Consider the following 20,361-nt stretch of genomic DNA (forward strand, 5'->3'; position numbering starts at 1 on the left):
CAGTGGGTGTGGTTACACCTCTAGTTATTGAGTGTTGTGGGCAGGGCTAGAGTTCATCTTATTGAATGGGTGTGGTTTCATCTCTATATACTCTGCGTTGTGGGTGTGGTAGGAGTTTTGGATGTTTAGTGATGTGGGTGGGGCTAGTGTTCTGTGTGATGTGGGCGGGGCTAGAGCTGTGATTATTCTGAAGAGAGTATCATTAGCACACTGTCGGAGGCTGTAGGTCATCTGTTGATCCTTCATTTGTGTGTCTCACCACAGACTGATGATGAAGAGGACAGTGAGGTACGAGTGTGAGAGAGTATTAACAGAATGTTGAAGCTCAGCATCACTAATGGAGTGTCTTTGTCATTGCATAAGCTTGTGTGTGTAGAGCTGCAGTGGTTTTGTCTGGATTTGGCCTGTTGTGTCTGTGTATGTATGTATTATATTTGCATTTATGATGAAATCTCTATGATTTGATGTATTGTTGCCTTTGAACATTTTATTACTAACTATGTGCTGATATTCAATAATACAATATATTGTAATAATGAGCATGCATGAAATTGTTATCGTGGAAATAAATACTGTGAATATTTAGTAGTAAAAAAATTTTCAGCGGTGATTTTATGTAATTAAACTTATTGTTTGTATCATTTTCTATTTATTAATAAAGTATTTTTTATTTATAAATTAATTTTTAATGCTTAATTTTATGTAAATGTAAATAATAATACATTAAAATAGTACATTGCATAATAATGAAAATACAAAATCACGATAAGTAACTAGTGTGATTCTAACTATTAAAACTGTGTGTTTATTCAGGCGGCAGGTCGTGTGTGTGTGAGCAGCAGTAGTGCGCCTCCTGCAGGGCTGCAGATGCAAACGCAGCAGCCGCCGCCACAGCCGCAGGGTTTGTGTGACGCTGAAGACGCAGCTGAACACCAGCAGATGACGGCGGTGCTGAAGAGCAGAGACATGAGGACACGCACGCGCACACGAGCAACACAAGGTCTCACACACATACACACACACTTTACAAATTCACATACACACACATTTTACATACACACACTCACATACACACACTATACAAACTCACACACATACTCACACTATTCAAATTTACAAACACATACACACATTATACAAACACACACTTACTATACAAATTCACACATACACACACACACACACACACACACAAAATGTATACACATAATCATGTGGATGAATGTGTGTATATTTCTCTGTGTTTTTTGTGCATATGTCTTTGTGTGTGTGTGTGTGTGTGTGTGTGTGTGTGTGTGTGTGTGTGTGTGTGTGTGTGCAGGCCGCAGTGCGTGGGCTCCAGTGAATGAAGAGTCTCAGATAAACACAGAGGACGCAGCGGATGAGATCATGGAGAGAATCGTACGATCAGCCACTCAAAGTCCACGAGAGCGAGCGCAGCCGCGAGAACGACGACGCTCACGCGCAAACAGAAAATCACGTCAGTAAAATCACATATACTAATCTACAGTCAGCAGAATAACACAAAACAATTAAGCTGTTTACTGAATCCTTGAAAGAAACTGTGTGTATCATATATGATCCATCAGGCTTTATGGCTCATAGCGTATAATATAGCAGGAACATGGACTATAAATAAGCTAAAATAGACACTAAATAGACTAAAATAGACATTAAATAGACTAAAATAGACATTAAATAGATTAAATAGACACTAAATAGACTAAAATAGACATTAAATAGACTAAAATAGACATTAAATAGATTAAATAGACACTAAATAGACTAAAATAGACATTAAATAGACTAAAATAGACATTAAATAGACTAAAATAGACATTAAATAGATTAAATAGACACTAAATAGACTAAAATAGACACTAAATAGACTAAAATAGACATTAAATAGATTAAATAGACACTAAATAGACTAAAATAGACACTAAATAGACTAAAATAGACATTAAATGCACTAAAATAGACATTAAATAGATTAAATAGACACTAAATGGACAAAAATAGATACTAAATAGACTAACATATATTAAAATAGACACTGAGTAGACTAAAATAGACACTAAATGGACAAAAATAGATACTAAATAGACTAACATATATTAAAATAGACACTGAGTAGACTAAAATAGACACTAAATGGACAAAAATAGATACTAAATAGACTAACAAATATTAAAATAGACACTAAATAGACTAAATATATATGAAAATAGACACTACATAGATTAATACATATTAAAATAGACACTAAATAGTCTAAAATAAACACTAAATAGACTAATACATATTAAAATAGATGCTAAATAGATTAAATATACTAAAATAAACACTAAATAGACTAATATATACTAAAATAGACACTAAATAGACTGAAAAAGACACTAAATATACTAAAATAGACACTAAATAGACTAATATATACTAAAATAGACACTAAATAGACTGAAAAAGACACTAAATATACTAAAATAAACACTAAATAGACTAATACATATTAAAATAGATGCTAAATAGATTAAATATACTAAAATAAACACTAAATAGACTAATATATACTAAAATAGACACTAAATAGACTGAAAAAGACACTAAATATACTAAAATAGACACTAAATAGACTAATATATGCTAAAATAGACACTAAATAGACTATAATAGACTTTAAATAGACTAATATATATTAAAGTAGATGCTAAAAAGATTAAATATACTAAAATAGACACTAAATAGACTAACATATATTAAAATAGACACTAAATAGACTATAATAGACTGTAAATAGACTAATATATATTAAAGTAGATGCTAAAAAGAATAAATATACTAAAATAGACACTAAATAGACTAACATATATTAAAATAGACACTAAATAGACTAACATATATTAAAATAGACACTAAATAGACTATAATAGACTGTAAATAGACTAATATATATTAAAGTAGATGCTAAAAAGATTAAATATACTAAAATAGACACTAAATAGACTAACATATATTAAAATAGACACTAAATAGACTATAATAGACTGTAAATAGACTAATATATATTAAAGTAGATGCTAAAAAGATTAAATATACTAAAATAGACACTAAATATTTTAATATTCGAAAAGTGACAAAAGTCTTATCATTCGTAATCATTGGGATCACTGAGTTCCACCGCTGAGGAACAGAGAAAGTAAAGGTTCTGGAAAGACCCCTAAGCACAACTTTGAGAGCTGTGTTAATAAAACAAATCACAAAATCACCCCAAAGCCCTTAATCTGTTTATTCAGAGCAGAGTCGAAACCGTCAATAATAGGATACAAAAGAAAAATACAAACGATAGAATAAATTATGGAAGATGATTACAGCCAAATATTAATCCAAAATAAAACTTGAGATTAAAGTCAAATAACATGAGGTCGATCTTCCAGAATTTAACATTTCGAGGGAAAATTATATTTTCGGAGTATTATAGGAGTTTTAGGAGTATTTTTGGAATAAATGGAATACATTTTGAGAATAAATTTGTCATTTCAAGACAAAAAAGTGAGTTAAATTTCAGGAAAAAATTATAGAAATAAAAATTTTTAAATAAATTCTGAGAGAAAATTAGTTTTTCTAAAAATGAAAAAGTGTGAAAAAGGTGTAAATAAAATGTTGAGAATGAACTCATTAAATTATGAGGGAAAAAGTCATGTTTCAGGAACATATAAACGTTATATTTTGAGAAAGAAATATTTAAGGCGAGCGATTTTGGTTGAAATTTTGGTAGCCTCAATACAGCGCTAAATCAAATTATTTTAATGAGTTTATTCTTAACTTTTTTTGGCATTTTTCTTGCAATTTAATGACTTTAATCTCAGCATGTTTTTTTTTATTGCTTGGCTCTAATCTTCTTTCATACAAAGGAAATTATATTAAAAAATACTGTTCAGATCATTTACATTTAGCCAATCAAAACAGTAGTCAAATATACAGAAATTCAAGTGATTTAAGAAGAAATCAGGTGGTTCACATAGGAAGAGAGACTAAGAATACAGCCATTTTCATAATCATTTCAGACTGAAAAAATTAAGCACAGCTCTTGTTGTTATATTATCTGTGAGAGCATGGTGGTTTGGAGTAATGGAAATCTACATATATGGAGAATATATGGATATGTAAAGCGTTAAAAACCTGATGATCATATTTGATTGTTTTTCAGAAATTTAACAGAGCAGCTTTATAGGATTATTAACCAGTTATCTAAGCGATTGCAGCTAAATCTCCACTGTTTTGATGTTCTCCATGTCTCAGTGAGGAGGACTCTGAAAGGCGGTTTAACCCCAGAAGAAGCTCAAGCTCTGGGATTCGACACGTCAGAGATGCCGGTGTAACAGGACGTCCCGACTGAAAACACACTGATGTATTTGCCTTCAAGCAGTACTGATCTCAGGACGGCACAAAACCCACACACAGTCAAACTAAAGTGTGTTTAAAGCTGCGGAAAATCATCTCACGGGTCATTTATAGAGCAAAGCTCCGCCTCCAGAATGTGTGTTCCATTCTAAGCCACACCCACTCATTACATCACACCTCAGCAGCCAATTAAAGGCCTTCTTTGCGGTGTGATTCGTTCAATGAAGATGTTTTGAATCCCTAACTCAGGATTTGGTCGTTCGTTCATTATAAAATGATGAATTATTTTAAATGTGGCTTCACTAGAATCACTTTATTATGTCAGTCAGATTTAAATGGCTTATTTATTGTCAAATGTGCAAGAGAACTTTATAAGAGCACTAAATAGGGTTTATTTTGAGATCCCAGAGCTGAGAAACAGCTTTTAAAGGCAGACTGTGATGTTTCTATACTGTTCTTCTGTTTTTAATGACGAGGGTCTGTGCTTTTTGACCCGTTTTATGACGAAAGGCAAGTAAATAAATGCTTAAAAAGCTTTTTCCCACACAAAATTAAAAAACTTTCTCATAATTCTAAGTTTATATTTTGTAATTCTGACATTTTTTCCTCAGAACTGTGAGAAATATTCACAATTACCCCTTTAAATAGTCCAGAAATGGAAGTTGCTGCAGACTTTTATTTCAGTTTGATGACGTATTTCCAATTGAGAATTAAGTAGGGGGCGGGGTTTATTTGGAACTCCGCCTCTTATCTTTCACTTGCAGCAAACTAACGGTTGGAGGGAGCGTGGCTAAGCATATTTCGTCCAATCAGAGTCATCAGAGAAGGACCGCTGTTCCAGAGCAGATGAGCAGATTTTGATTAAAGATTACCAAAACAAAAGTAGGTTAACTTGCCCAGGTTAATTGTTCACCTTAGGACTAACGATGTGCGCTAGCAAAATAAACATTGCACATTTAGATTTGATGCAGACTTTAAGCTGTTTGAGTGTGTTATAGTGGCTTTGAATGTGCCTTTGACACAGAAGGAACTATGAAAACAAAGACTCACTCACGTGTTCTGTATTTTCTTACTCTTCAGCTTGTGTTTTCAGCCATTTTCCACCGTTGTCTGCGTTTTCAAGGAGTTTAGTGTTGGTTCATGAAACCATGCGGTGTTGCACCTTATACTGATACAGGATGAATATAAATGAAGATTTATGTGAGATCTACATCAGATGCATTCTCCCAGCTAACAACAAATGTTCTCAGAACTTGCCATAACGTTCCTTAAAGGTGACTTATTATGACCCTTTTTATGCTGCTGTTTATGCTAATGAGATGGAGAGATGGGCACTAGTGGGCGGGGCTTTCCCCCTCTGATGACATGTACAAAGAGAGAATGTCAATCAAAGAGTTTCATTCATCAAGTCTGATTAGAGTTTATCGTTAGAGGCTGGAGATATTCACACACTGCTGACACACAACTGGGTTTAAACCCCACATCATTCGATTTTGCATAATAGGTGCCCTTTAAATCATGTAATCTTATTGTAAACAGTGACCTTAATAACATTATTATAACCAAAAATTGACATCAATACATTGTCTAAACAAATGCACACAAAAACTTTTGTATAACTTACTGTGAATGTTTGGGAAACATTCTTAGAACATTAATATAATGTAAACAGAATGTTCTAATAATGTTTTAAGTATAACATTCTGACAACATTAATATAACATCTGAAACTTTATTAATATTTGAATGACTTTATTATAACAAAACAATAGCAAATCATCATTTCTATCTTTTTTCATTCATTCATTTTCCTTCAGCTTAGTCCCTTATTTATCAGTGGTCATCACAGCGGAATGAACCGCCAACTATTCCAGCATGTGTTTTACACAGCAGCTGCAACCCAGTACTGGAAAACACCCATACACACACACTCATACACAACGGCCAATTTAGTTGATCAATTCCCCTATAGCGCATGTGTTTGGACTGTGCGGGAAACCGGAGCACCCAGAGGAAACCCACACCAACACGGGGAGAACATGCAAACTCCACACAGAAACACCACCTGACCCAGCCGGGACTCGAACTAGCGACCTTCTTGCTGTGAGGCCACAGTGCTAACCACTGAGACACCGTGCCGGCCTATATCTTTCTTGAGCATCCAAAAGATAACTTAATATAACGTAATGGGAACGTTATGAGAATGTTTCTAGAACCTAAACTTGTTAGCTGGGAATCTCCAAAAATGACTAATTGTAGAAAGAGGTGAAAGTATGTTTTGATGAGGAAGAGACTGTAAAGATGCGCTTTTGTTTTTGTTTCCTCTGTAATTTTCGTCTGATAGTAGTTGTGTTTCTGTATGTGTTTATTTAAGACAACTGAAGCCATAATAAAGGTCACGCACAGGAGACGTGTTCGCCTCTCGTCTAGTTGAGTTTACAGTGTGTGTTTAGTTATATTTGCCTTTATTTCAGAAGACAGATCACCCGCTCACCTGTTTTTACTTTATTAACTGTAGGAAATGCTGTATCTGAAGTCATTTTGCAGAACTGAAAGACTTTTTCCACTTTGATCCACGTTTGTTGACACACCCAGCAATAAAATCCTCTCTGAAATACAGCAGCTCTCAGTGTTTGATTGCTGATCACTGTGATCATTCATTCATTCATTTTCGGCTTTGTCCCTTTATTTATCAGGGGTCGCCACAGCGGAATGAACCGCCAACTTTTCCAGCATATGTTTTATGCAGCAGATGCCCTTCCAGCTGCAACTCATCACTGGGAAACACCCATACACACTCATTCACACTCATACACTACGGGCAATTTAGTTAATCAATTCATCTGTACCGCATGTGTTTGGACTGTGGGGGAAACCGGAGCACCCAGAGGAAACCCACACCAACACGGGGAGAACATGCAAACTCCACACAGAAACACCAACTGACCCAGCCGGGACTCGAACCAGCGACCTTCTTGCTGTGAGCTAACCACTGCGCCACCGTGACTCCCCGTGATTATTATGCAAATCCGTAATTTATATTAATTTTTTCATTCAGTTCCGACCTTTTTAATTTTTAAATGAATAATTATATTAAAGTGTTATTAAAGCAATCAGCCAAAAGTTAATAGTTAACGACTTATTATTTATTTTGTGTTCATTTATACATCATATTATGACTAGATGGTTATTTAACACACATACACAGATATGTAAGTGCTTTTATGTTACTGTTGTTATGTTGTGTAACTTATTTTAATAAGTTAATCAGGCTTCAATTAGATTGTTTTTTAATTATATGACAAAGTTTAACAATATATTTAGTCAGTTTGATCGATTTAAGTTAAAACGACTAGAAAAGTATAGGTAGTGCTGTAGGTAGTGCTGTCGCCTCACAGCAAGAAGGTCGCTGGTTCGAGCCTCGGCTGGGTCAGTTGGTGTCTCTGTGTGGAGTTTGCATGTTCTCCCTGCATTGGCTTGGGTTTCCTCCAGGTGCTCCGGTTTCCCCCACAGTCCAAACACATGCGGTATAGGAGAATTGGGAAGGCTAAATTGTCTGTAGTGTATGACTGTGAGTGAGTGTGTATGGATGTTTCCCAGAGATGGGTTGCAGCTGGAAGGGCATCCGCTGGGTAAAACTTGTGCTGGATAAGTTGGCGGTTCATTCCGCTGTGGTGACCCCGGATTAATAAAGGGACTAAGCCGAAAAGAAAATAAATGAATGACTAGAAAAGTATTTGATTCAACCAAACAAATTAGTGCAGCAATAATTTTTACAGTGTATATATTGACTGTATGAAATGGAACAAATTGTGACTCCAAAAAAACTATTTTCCTAAAGAGATGGTCTCCTGTCATGCCTTTAATTCTTCAATAAAGAGCCATATTGTTATGATCAAGGTCACTCTTTCTTTCTCCACCTTATTGTCCCATTTTATTTATGATTTATTTATGTAGTTTTTTAATAATCTAACATTTTCCCCCTCTTTTATGTCCTAATGATGTTTTTATTTAATAAAATAAAAGAATTTGTGTGCAACAATAATGCATGCTCAGAGTCTGTATGAAACAATACTAACGTTATTTATAATAAAAACTAGAGTAAATTGTATTATTATGCATATATTGCAGTAAGCAGAGAGCTCCAGAAGGCGTCCTTTCCTCTGGTGTAACTCTAATGCATGCACAGATTCTTCAATATAGAGCTTGAGATTGTTATGATCAGGTCACTCCATTCTTTCTCCACTTTCTCCATCTTCTGATCTCTTTTATAAAACATTATTGCATATTTTTTGTTTTCTACATGTATCTACAAACATTACGGTAGCTATACATTAATGGACTAACATGCAAATAGTACTAATCATTTACACTGTACTCAGCTGTAGAGCGCCGCTAGCCGCTTTTCCCCCCGCCCGTTGCAGCTCCTCCTCCGGCCAGCAGGCGGCGAGTCCCCGCCCAGTTCAACCTCCAGCGCGCTTCATTTCTCCAGCACAGTCAGCGTGACGCAGTTAAATCAGTAGTGATTTCTGCAGAGTTAAATCTGTGTTTCTCAGTTCCTAAACTCTTGATTATCGAGCGGAATGGCGCAGAATATGCTGCTGTACTGGGGCACGGGCTCTCCGCCGTGCTGGAGGCTGATGATCGCCCTGGAGGAGAAGCAGCTGCAGGGCTACAAACACAAGCTGCTGTCGTTCGATAAGAAGGAGCACCAGAGCCCGGAGGTGAAGGCGCTCAATCCCAGAGCTCAGGTCAGACACCCAGCACCTGTGTGCAACTATAATGCATGCACTGAGTCTGTATGAAACTGCACTACACTGATATATGGTAACGAGTATTATTATATAACAGTAAGCAGAAAGCTCCAGAAGGCCTCTGTTTACTCTTGTGCAACTTTGATGCATGCACAGAATCTATATAAAACATCCTGCATAGATTATTACAGTAAAAACTATAGTAAAGTGTATTATTATGTATACATTATAGTGATAATAGAGCTCCAGCAGGTGTCTTTTACTCTGGTGCAACTCTAATGCATGCACAGAGTCTGTATAAAACAATACTATATACTGATTTATAGTACAAACTATAGTAAATTGAATTATTAAGTATATCTTATAGTAATCGGAGAGCTGCACCAGGTGCCTTTGTATTCTGATGCAACAGTAATGCATGCACAGAATCTGTAATAAAACAATACTACAGTGTTTATATTTAAAAACTACAGTCAAATGTATTATTATGTGTATATTATAGTAAGAGGAGACTTCCAGAAGGCTTTTCTTTTACTCTGGTGCAACTCTCAATCCATGCACAGAGTCTATTAAATAATACTGCAATGATTTATAGTAATAAAAAACTATAGTGAAGTATATTACAATGTATATATAACAGTGAGAGGAGAGATTCCACATCTGTGTGCAACTCTAATGCATGCACAGAATCTGTATAACACATCCTACAGAGATTATTATAGTAAAAACTATAGTAAAGTGTATTATTATGTATAAATAATAGTGAGAATAGAGCTCCAGCAGGTGCCTTTTACTCTGGTGCAACTCTAATGCATGCACAGAACTTGTTTAAAATAATACTATAGTCATTTATAATAATAACTATATATTAAAGTGTGATATTATAGTAAGAGGAGAGCTCCAGCAGGTGCCTTTTACTCTGGTGCAACTCTAATGCATGCACAGAACTTGTTTAAAATAATACTATAGTCATTTATAATAATAACTATATATTAAAGTGTGATATTATAGTAAGAGGAGAGCTCCAGCAGGTGCCTTTTACTCTGGTGCAACTCTAATGCATGCACAGAACTTGTTTAAAATAATTTTATAGTGATTTATAGTAATAACTATAGCGAACTGCATTATGTATATATTATCGTAAGCAGAGAGCTCTACAAAGCGTGTGTGCAACTCTAATGCATGTGCAGAAAATATTATATCTGTGTGTATATGTACATAAAATAATAATACCATCATGATTAGTAAAAACTATAGTGAAGTGTATTATATATACTAAAAGTGCTCTGTTCACACACTAATTCTGTACTTAATGTACTAAAAAATAGTATTAAATATATTTTAAGATAAACTTAGTAACATCTAAGTGTCCTCAACTGTCGTGTGTCGTCTATGGGCAACAGAGCATTCAGCCGCTCTGCTCCTCGGCTTTGGAACTCGCCACCACTTGCCATCATAAACATTGACTCCCTCACACTATTCAAATCAAGACTAAAACCCCACTTATTTAAGATGGCTTTAATACCTAATTAATTAATTTTACCTACACTATTGCTGTGTATATTTTTTATTATTTCTCTTGTTGTTTTATTGCTCTTGTTTTATTGTACGGTGACCTTGAGTTGTCAGAAAGACGCCTTTAAATAAAACGTATTATTATTATTATTATTATTATTAACTGTGCTACTTTGAGACGCCCTGAAATTGAACTAAAATTAGTTTTTAACATGCTATATCTGTATTTAAAAAGATAAATTATTTACAACTGGAAATACACTTGAACTATACTTTTAAACATTTAAAAATATATTTAGGATTAATTTAAAGTATAATAGTAACATATTAAAAGAATATACAAATTGTGACAGAAGTGTGCTAAATACTGTAAAAAGTGCTCTATTTTCCCTAACTAATTTTGTATTTAATGTACTAAGAATTAGTATTAAGCACATTTTAATATAAACTTTAGACCATTTAAGTGTTCTCAACTATGCTATTTTGAGACTGTGAAACTGAACTAAATTGTGCATTTAACACACTATATCTGTATTGTACAAAACTATATTATAGGTATAAATACACTTGAACCCTACTTTTAAACATTATAAGATAATAGTGTTTTGGACATTTAAGCATTTTGCATTCTTTCACATTAATAATGGATTCATTCATTCATTTCCTTCTCGGCTTAATCCCTTTTATTAATCAGGGGTCGCCACAGCGGAATGAACCGCCAACTCATCCAGCACATGTTTTATGCAGCAGATGCCCTTCCAGCTGCAACCCATCACTGGGAAACTCCCATTCACACTCATACACTCAACAATTTAGCTTACCCAGTTCACCTATACCACATGTCTTTGTACTTGTGGGGGAAACCGGAGCACCCAGAGGAAACCCACGCGAACACAGCGAGAACATGCAAACTCCACACAGAAACGCCCAGCCAAAACTCAAACCAGCGACCTTCTTGCTGTAAGGCGACTGTGCTAACCACTGCGCCACCCATAATGGATTCAGTTTACTGTTTATTACATGTGTTGTGTACCAAATTCTGGAATGAGTTGTGTAGATGTAGAAAAATAACGCATTGGGTTGTTTATATTACTGTAGTTGTTTGTGTTACTATAGCAACTGTATAAATTCCACAATGGAATAATTGAAGTACTTTATCACTCAAAAACCCAACACTGTTTATTATAATTCACTATTTTGTCATGTGGGGGGGTTTAATAATGCACTTATTTTGCAGCTTCCGACATTCAAGCATGGAGAGATCGTGGTGAACGAGTCTTTCGCCGCGTGCCTTTATCTGGAGGTAATGACACTGAATAAACACACAAAAATTGTCATTAGTAATTTACAGTAATTCGTTTAAGAAATGATCAATAAATCATATATTAAAATGTAATTTAATTAAACTAAACCTGCTGAAGATACTGTTTAAATCGAACTAAACGTATTTTACAGTGTTTATGCATTTAATTAAATTTTTACTACCGTTTTTATTGCTTGAAGGTTTTCATGCTGTTATTTCTGAGCAGTAAACGCTGTGTAGAGCAGTAGTAGTCATATATTTGTTGTAATTATATTTAAGTAGATGGAGAGGTAAACATCACTCTTTAATAAATGACTTTTTATTTGTTTGTTTGTTTGTAGAATGTGTTTAAGACTCAAGGCACTCGACTGATCCCAGACGATCCGGCTCAAATGGCACTCGTCTACCAGCGCATGTTTGAGACTGAAAACCTGCAGCAGAAGATGTGTAAGAGCGCTTAACATGTATTAAATAAGGGACAGTGTGTGGACTAGAGCTGTCACCATACTGGAATTTGAACTTTGATAAGTTACATTAAAAATACCCTGTCCAGTTATAGGACTGAGAAGTATGAAGGTATATATCATTACAGCAGAATTAAATGTGTATCATTAAATCATTTATAATTTCTTGCATACAGCGAAATGTAAATGAGTGTGCGTAGCCAACTCACGCACAGCATGCATGAAGCTGAGATAGACGCTCCATGGGAGACCGGCAGTGTTAGCAATTGCTTTATATTTTCAACAAGAAGTGATCACTTAGTTTCAGTATTTATACAAGAATTGTGATTGTTTATATCTTGTATTTTTAAAGGATAAAACTGTTTGATATTTCTGTAGTGTTTACATGTTTATGGTATTTTCCTGTTACTTTCTTGGGATATATTTGATGAGAAGACGTTACTTGAGAAATGTTTATAATAATAAAAATAGGCGACCCGGTGGTGCAGTGGGTAGCACAATCTCCTCACAGCAAGAAGGTTGCTGGTTCGAGCCTCATCTGGTGTTTCTGTGTGGAGTTTGCATGTTCTCCCCATGTTGGTGTGGGTTTCCTCCAGGTGCTCCAGTTTCCCCCACAGTCCAAAACATGTGGTATAGGGGAACTGGGAAGGCTAAATTGGCCGTAGTGTGTGTGTGTGTAAATGAGAGTGTATTGGTGTTTCCCAGTGATGGGTTGCAGCTGGAAGGGCATCCGCTGCATAAAACATATGCTGAATAAGTTGCCGATTCATTCTGCTGTGGCTACTCCAGATTAATAAAGGAACTAAGCCGAAAAGAAAAGGAATAATAATAATAATATCTGTTAACATAAAACACATATATGTGACATACAGTGTAATTTGTTGTTCGATCAAGTCATATTTTGTTTACTATATTTATATTTTGTTTAAGTCTTAAAGTCCAAATAGTAATAAATTACTTGTAAAAACAAAATTGGTGCAGTTGTATCCTATTTTCTTAATATCGTGTTGAAATCTGAATGTTATTATTATTTATTAACATTATTAAATCTAATGGATATAACATTTGTATTTTTTAAACTAATATTAACAAAAACTTATTTAAATTTTATTTAATTAATGCATTAAAAATTGGACAAGATTTAAAGTCGGCATGAAAACTAAATGTCCAATGTTTATTTTGTTAGCGCACATTGTTAATCTTAAGGTGAACAATTTAGTTTTTTTTTTGTTTTGGTAAATTTTAATCGAGTCCTTCCCTGATGGCTCTAATTGGGCAAAATATGCTTAGCCACGCCCCTCTAACCATTAAGTTTGCTGTGAGTGAAAGATAAGAGGCGGTGCTCAAATGTAACCGCCCCACCTCCTACTTAATAATTCATTACAGTTGTAAATACATTGTCAGAAACAATAGTCTGCAGCACCTTCTGGTTCACGCGGCGTTTAATGGGTGAATATCTTGTGTTTTCAGATGAAGTGGCCTTTTATGATTGGATGGTGCCTGAAGGAGAGAGACTGGAATCTGCTCTGAAGAGGAATAAAGAGAAGCTGATTGAGGAGCTCAAACTGTGGGAGGGATACCTGGAGAAGGTGGAGTTTCATGTTATACACTCAATTTGCATGCAAAAGTCAGCTCCTCTAGACTATAGATGAGGTCCAGTTTTTTTAGTTTATTTATGCATCATTTGAAATCTGATTAAATAATCTTTCCATTGATGTATGGTTTGTTAAAATAGGACGATATCCGGCTTAGATAAAAGCAAATCTAGTTGGTGCCTATGGCGTAGTGGAAAGTGCACCGACACATGCACTCTGGTGTTCGCGGCGACCCGGGTTCGATTCACGCCTCGAGGTCCTATGCTGATCCTTCCCCTCTCTCTGCTCCCCACACTTTCCTGTCAATTCTCTCTACTGTCCTGTCAAAATAAAGGTGAAAACCCCTAAAAAATAATTATAAAAAAAAAGAAATCTGGTACCTAAAATTAATAAAGTTCTTAAATACAATTGTTATGTCTAGAGAGAAAATTGAAGAAAAAGTTCTTAGCAGTGCACATTACTAGGGATGTGATGAGATCTTGGCCTTCGAGATCTCACGAGACTAAATCGTGACGAGAAAAAAATATATATTTTGCTAATATTTAAAATTATATATAAACACAATTTTTTTCATTCATGTATTAGCAAGTTATTGTACAGTGTTTGCATGTCCTTTACTGCATAGAATTAATTCAAATAGAAGTAAAATAACATTTATTACAAGTTTATTTTTTTTTAAAGCACCTAAATAGTTTTGCATATTGTGATTTATTTATTTATTTATTTTTCAGCTGAATAAAATATTTTCCTTTCATGTATTTCATCATTGAAGACTTTTTAAAAATAGTGTCAAAATCTCGCCTCGTCTCGTTTTCGTGAACTCAATCTCGTGTCTGGTCTCGTGGAGTAAAGCCTGGTTTATACTAAACGAGTGATCGCATGACCCATGGCGCATGCCTTGCGCGTTGCCGTGCGTTTTTACTTCTGCGCACTGTTTGTGTTGCTCTGCAATAACACTTACGAAACACCAGCTGGCAGTAGGTTTTTATCTTTCTCTGTGTTGAGTTCTTCGCTGGTGTTTTGTTTTTTTCCGAACGCTACCTTAATGTACCTCATTTTGAGGCAGGAACCGGCGGACGTGTGACAACTTTAATTATGAGGTAAACACAAAGCAAAACTTTCCATCTGGAGCTCCTCCACAGGACTCGACACTTGTAAACACTCGCTCCATCAGGTTTGCGCGGCTCTCGTTCCTGCCCACACTTATCAGTGCTACCAAGCCGACCAATCACAGAGCTTGTGCTATGCGTCGTTGTGAAATGTAGTTACATTTTTTGAGCGATGCGCATCAGCAACAGCCTCAGCGAGGGCTATGTGACCAATGCGTGCGCTTGACGCAGAAGTATAAATCAGCGTTAAGCGTCTCGTCACAACCCTACACAGTACTAATAAAAAATTAAGTTTTGATATATTTACAGTAGAAAATTTACACAAAAGTCTTCATTGAATGTGATCTTTACTTAATATTCGAATGATTTTTGGCATTAAAGAAAAATCTGTACTTTTAACTCAAACTTTTGGATTATCACTTGTATGCACTACTAGTGTTAGTATCATTACAGCACTAAAATATTGCTGTAGGATTTGCTTTATCATTATTTGTGAAGTGTACTTATGCTTCCAGCTTGAAGGAAACTGCACACAATAGAGTTATTCATAATAAAATAAGACACTGATGATTGTTCAGCCATTAAAACAAGGCTTCAGAGCACAAATGACACTTTTGTCTTTCTTTTTTTTTAATGCAAACAAGCAAAATCATCTCACACACTAAAATGAGGATCCTTTCCAGTGTAGATATTCATGTTTTATATCACTGTATGCCTCTAAATTTAGTTTTATTGCATTGATTTGCAGTGTCATGATTAGTTTTGTTTTTTTTGCAATATCATGCAGCCCTAATTCACATAAGGGCTGAAACTGCCCCTTTGCCTAATAAACTTTCCTCTTTGTTTCCTCATGAACTCTGATTGGTGCTTCAGATGGGTAAAGGCTCGTATCTGGCTGGCAAGAACTTCAGCATGGCCGATGTGGTCTGTTTCCCTGTGGTTGCGTATTTCCCTCGACTACAGTGAGTGAATATAAATCTCCATTAACACTTTAAATTCCACATTACCTTTAACCAGTCTCTGTGGTCAAAATGAGTTTTTTGGGTTAATGATAACTTATGGACAAAACCAGGTGTCTGCAGGGTATTAAAAAGTCTTAAAATGTTTTACATTTCAAAAACAAATATTAAATATACAGAAATATTGTGTTGTAGGTTTTAAATCATTAGAATCAGCTCTTAATATCCTACACCGACTTAAAGCTTCCCAATTGGGCCAACACTCCATCTCAATAAAACTTTAAACACAAGATTTATTTGCTAACTCTATTTTCCAATGTGGTTTAATTAATCTTCCGTACAATAACACAGGTTTAAAAGTCCTCCATGTATTTATGGATACCTGCTGAGGACACTGAGCGGCACAGACGTTGTTTTAAACATGCATTTAGTTCATTATGGTTTTTAATACGTGTGTTTTTTCACAAACTTGTCAAAAGTTATATTGGAAAAAACGTGTATGTATGCATGTCTGGTATTATGCATCAATCTAAATATGCAGATAATATTTATAGTTTATAATATTTATTTTTTGGATTGAGCAGGTGAACATCTTGTCCACTCCTTAGCATTTAGCCCTGTATAAATCTGAAATGTCATCCAAAATGTTTTTAATAAGGTCTTAAGTTTTAAATGTGACTTGCAGAAATCCTGCAAAAGGTCAAGCAGACGTTTCTGATATCAGTAAAGAGTTTAATGATTGACGCTGATGGGTGAAGGTTTAGCTGACTGGTTTAATGTTTCATCTGTTTCATTTAGTTTAAAGTCCGCTTCAACTGGAAGGTGTGCCCACTTTTCATATTGTGACGCAATTCTTAGAGAAACAGAATATTAAATGAGAAAACAGTGGGCGTGGCTTGTTTTTGTCTACTGTGAGCTGATTGGATGTAGTAAAGTAGGCGTTTCATTCAGAATGATGAGGAAAAGGGTTTGGGGAGAGTTAAGCTGCGGTCACACTGGGCTTTTCCTCCCATAGACTTCCCTTCATACGCACGCGAATGCGTCAGACCGGAAATGCAAGGTCATGCGTCAAGTTTCGCATGTCGCTGCGGTGCAAAGTTCAAGCTTGGTGAACTCTGACCTGCGAAATCGCATCACTTGACTGTGTGAGACCAATCGAGGATCAAAACAGGACCTCTCTGGACAGAAATTTAAAACATGGAGCAATCGCTCACTTTATTTAAAGTCTAATAATCTTGTTTAATCCCGCCCCTTTTCAAAGCGCTGCACGACAGAACTTTGCACACACAAAGCCCAGTGTGACCGTAGCTTTATTACAGTCTAACAGACTCCTCCTCCTCACCATTTCTGTTTGTTGTCATAGCAATGCCAAAACTGACAGCTGGAGGGGTGTGGTTAAGCATGTTAGCCACGCCCAATACCTCAGACAGACCTAATCGGTAAAGTCTAGATTGGATACGCGGCCGGTCGGAAGTGTGATATGCACATTAATTATAATAGCATTTTTTATGACACTCTATAACAATAATTAATATGATTACAGTACTGTGACGGTTGGGGTAGGAGTAGGCGTTAAGAAATACAATTTATTGGGTAATTTAATAGATAACATAAATAATACTCAGCACAACTACTGTTTTTATATTACTGTGACGGTTGGGGTGGGGGTAGACGTTAATAAAATACAATAACTTGGAAATTTAATAAATAATATAAATAATTCTCGTTAACTTACGGCCACATCCATATCCCATCTAGCAACAACTGACCTAATCTGAGAAATGAACTGAAAACAAACAGGAAGTGCAAATGCAGAAATTCAGATTTCAGTTTCAGATTATAAGGGGCAAATTATTGATTTTGTTTCTTGATGACACTAGCAATGTGAGATAACAAAATCAGTATGTTTAGTTTGGATTTCATGTGTACTTTACTGTTTGATGTGCTTTCAGGTGTCCTAAAGAGAGATGTCCCAGACTGATGGAGTACTATGAGATGGTGAAAGATCGGCCCAGTATTAAAGCCTCCTGGCCTCCAGAGTGGCTGGAGAAACCGGTGGGTGCGGACATTCTCAAGAGCCTCTGAGGAACCGGACAAATCTTCACCACATTTATAAATTCACCTTAATGCCTTACAGAAGAAACTGCTCTTCCACAAATATTTCTAAACTAACCACCTGTATTACATTCATTTAATTTCCTGCATAACATTGTTGAGTCAGGCTGCATGATATTGGGGAAAAATTACATTGCAATATTTAGCTTTTTTGCAGTAGTGACTTTCTAGTATAGCGGATCTGCATAAAATATAACAAACCTCATGAATACCAAAACGAAGGATACAAAAGAGAAACAAAAATATTTTATATTTTTGGGTAGTGGTCAGACAGAGATATATTGAATTATCAAATGTGAAATAACACTTCACAGTCTTCCCTATATAAGTGAAATGCAACTAATCTGCTGTATGTTAATGCTTTAAACTCATTTATTACACAGTATCAGGAAGAAGAAAACAAAAAAACTTATGAAACATTATAAATTTAACTCCACAGTCGCTAAATTAGTTATAAAAAATGACATGCGCTTCAAACTGTGGTGCCTGGTCATCTATAATGCCTACTTTGATCCTGAAATGTTATGTTGTTCAGCCCTATTGCAGAGATTGAATTGTTGACTATTGAATTGAACTGTTTAAGGCACAGTTCACCCAAATGTGAAAATTCTCTCATCATACTTGTTCCAAACCACTTTGAGTTCTGGTGCCCTGTGGAACACAAAAGAAGATGGTTTGAAGAATGTTGGAAAGCTGTAACCATTGACTTCATTTGTATTTTCAGCTATGGATGTCGATGATTACAGGTTTCCAAAATATCATTTGTATGTGATTAAATGATAAGAGGTTTTTGTTTTTGGGTGAACTATCCCTTTGCTGTCATTGTGCCTTATTAACATGATTAAAGCTCTGCATGAACCGTGGATTAACTGTTTACGTTATAATTTAACAATCAACACAAACCATCAATCTGATGCTGTATCTAACATGTTCAGCCTTTTGTTGTTGTGGGCCTATGAAACTGTTATTTTCAAAAGAGATAGATAAGATATTCACCTTAATTTCCATCAATAAAATGTTTCTGTTTTATATGAATCCCCAAGCGCTTGACTAATGTTAGTGTTTATCGCCCAAAATAAATAATAAACAAACTTCTGTCATTGTTGTTTTACTTGCCACATTTATTTATTTTTTTTAGGTAGATGAGGCAGTTTTGTACATCAGCACAAACAACACTATTTTGATGATCTAAACATTAATATATTTATGTACTGGTGTATAACTACTCAGTTAAATGAAAATATAATTACTGTTACTTACCGGCGGCGTGACAACAGTCGAGCTCCACCCACGTCCTCCTGGCGTTTGAGCTGGGCTTGACGGTTAGGCTCATGAATATTAATTAGACAGCGCTAGACTTTAATAACTAATGCTGTTTTTTTTTAATTTTCAAACAATGCTGTCTATAAAAAGACAAATCAAAAGCCCATTCGCATCAACAATCACTTTCTTGCGAAAGCTACAGCGCCATTACTGCAGCGTCGTCTTGCGCTTTAAATATTCGCGCTCTTTAAAGTTGGATGGATTCTGATTGGCTGTTCTGACCGGTTGTTTTTATCCACTTATTAACAGGTAAAATTCATAACGAAAGTAATTTTAGATATCTCTAATCTCGTTTCAACAGCGTTTTCACATATTTTATATCCTGCCATAAAGCTTAAGGTTTTTTTAAGAGGTAAATATATTCAGTTTGTAAAAGCACACCTCGAAATTAATTGAAAACACAAACAAGTTAACATTTTAGAAGTGTATATTTCCTTCAGATCACACTGAAAAAGCATTAATAAACCAAAATAAAATGTGTTTATGAAACATCTGATGAATGCAAATAAATTCTGTATCATAACCGTTAACCTTCTTCAAGTCTGTGACGGATAATTCGACAATACTGTTTTAAAGAGACAGTTCACCCAAAAATAAAATTCAGTCATCATTTATAAAGGTTCGTTTCAACAGTGAAACATTTCTTTCATCTATCGAACACAAAAGAAGATATTTCAAAATATTCCAGAAACCTGTAACCATTGACTTCTATAGTGTTTGTATTTGTGTTCCTTCAATGGAAGTCAATGGTTACAACATTCTTCAAAATATCTATTTTTGTGTTCAACAGAAGAATAAGAAAACCTCAAATGTTTGGTAC

The 20,361-nt window shown here is 35.2% G+C and overlaps 2 protein-coding genes across 4 annotated transcripts in view; both read left to right on the plus strand.

Annotated features, from left to right (window-relative positions):
• Window positions 1-7,023, plus strand: part of fhod3a (formin homology 2 domain containing 3a) — a 71,514-nt gene extending 64,491 nt beyond the window's left edge. For 2 of the 3 annotated variants that reach the window (XM_056479276.1, XM_056479278.1), the window contains 4 exons: window positions 265-288; window positions 814-1,000; window positions 1,322-1,480; window positions 4,303-7,023. In XM_056479276.1, coding sequence (XP_056335251.1) covers window positions 265-288; window positions 814-1,000; window positions 1,322-1,480; window positions 4,303-4,382 — 450 coding nt within the window. In that variant the 3' untranslated portion in view covers window positions 4,383-7,023. The remainder of the gene's footprint in view (window positions 1-264; window positions 289-813; window positions 1,001-1,321; window positions 1,481-4,302) is intronic. The other variant, XM_056479277.1, reaches the window with a different exon arrangement.
• A 1,842-nt stretch (window positions 7,024-8,865) lies between these two features.
• gstr (glutathione S-transferase rho) lies at window positions 8,866-19,313 on the plus strand. The gene is made up of 6 exons (XM_056479855.1): window positions 8,866-9,155; window positions 11,911-11,976; window positions 12,318-12,423; window positions 13,911-14,029; window positions 16,018-16,106; window positions 18,056-19,313. Exons 1-6 carry the CDS (start codon window positions 8,988-8,990, stop codon window positions 18,186-18,188), a joined length of 681 nt encoding a protein of 226 aa, XP_056335830.1. The 5' UTR covers window positions 8,866-8,987; the 3' UTR covers window positions 18,189-19,313.
• The last annotated feature ends 1,048 nt before the right edge of the window (window positions 19,314-20,361 follow it).

Source organism: Danio aesculapii, chromosome 19, assembly GCF_903798145.1.
Source record: "Danio aesculapii chromosome 19, fDanAes4.1, whole genome shotgun sequence".
Lineage (NCBI taxonomy): Eukaryota > Metazoa > Chordata > Actinopteri > Cypriniformes > Danionidae > Danio > Danio aesculapii.

Excerpts from the sequence above, each read along its gene's own strand:
- gstr (XM_056479855.1), top strand. The coding sequence starts at position 8,988 with ATGGCGCAGAATATGCTGCTGTACTGGGGCACGGGCTCTCCGCCGTGC. Across the intron at positions 9,156-11,910 it reads CGCTCAATCCCAGAGCTCAG|CTTCCGACATTCAAGCATGG; the intron begins GTCAGACACCCA and ends CTTATTTTGCAG. Across the intron at positions 16,107-18,055 it reads GCGTATTTCCCTCGACTACA|GTGTCCTAAAGAGAGATGTC; the intron begins GTGAGTGAATAT and ends ATGTGCTTTCAG.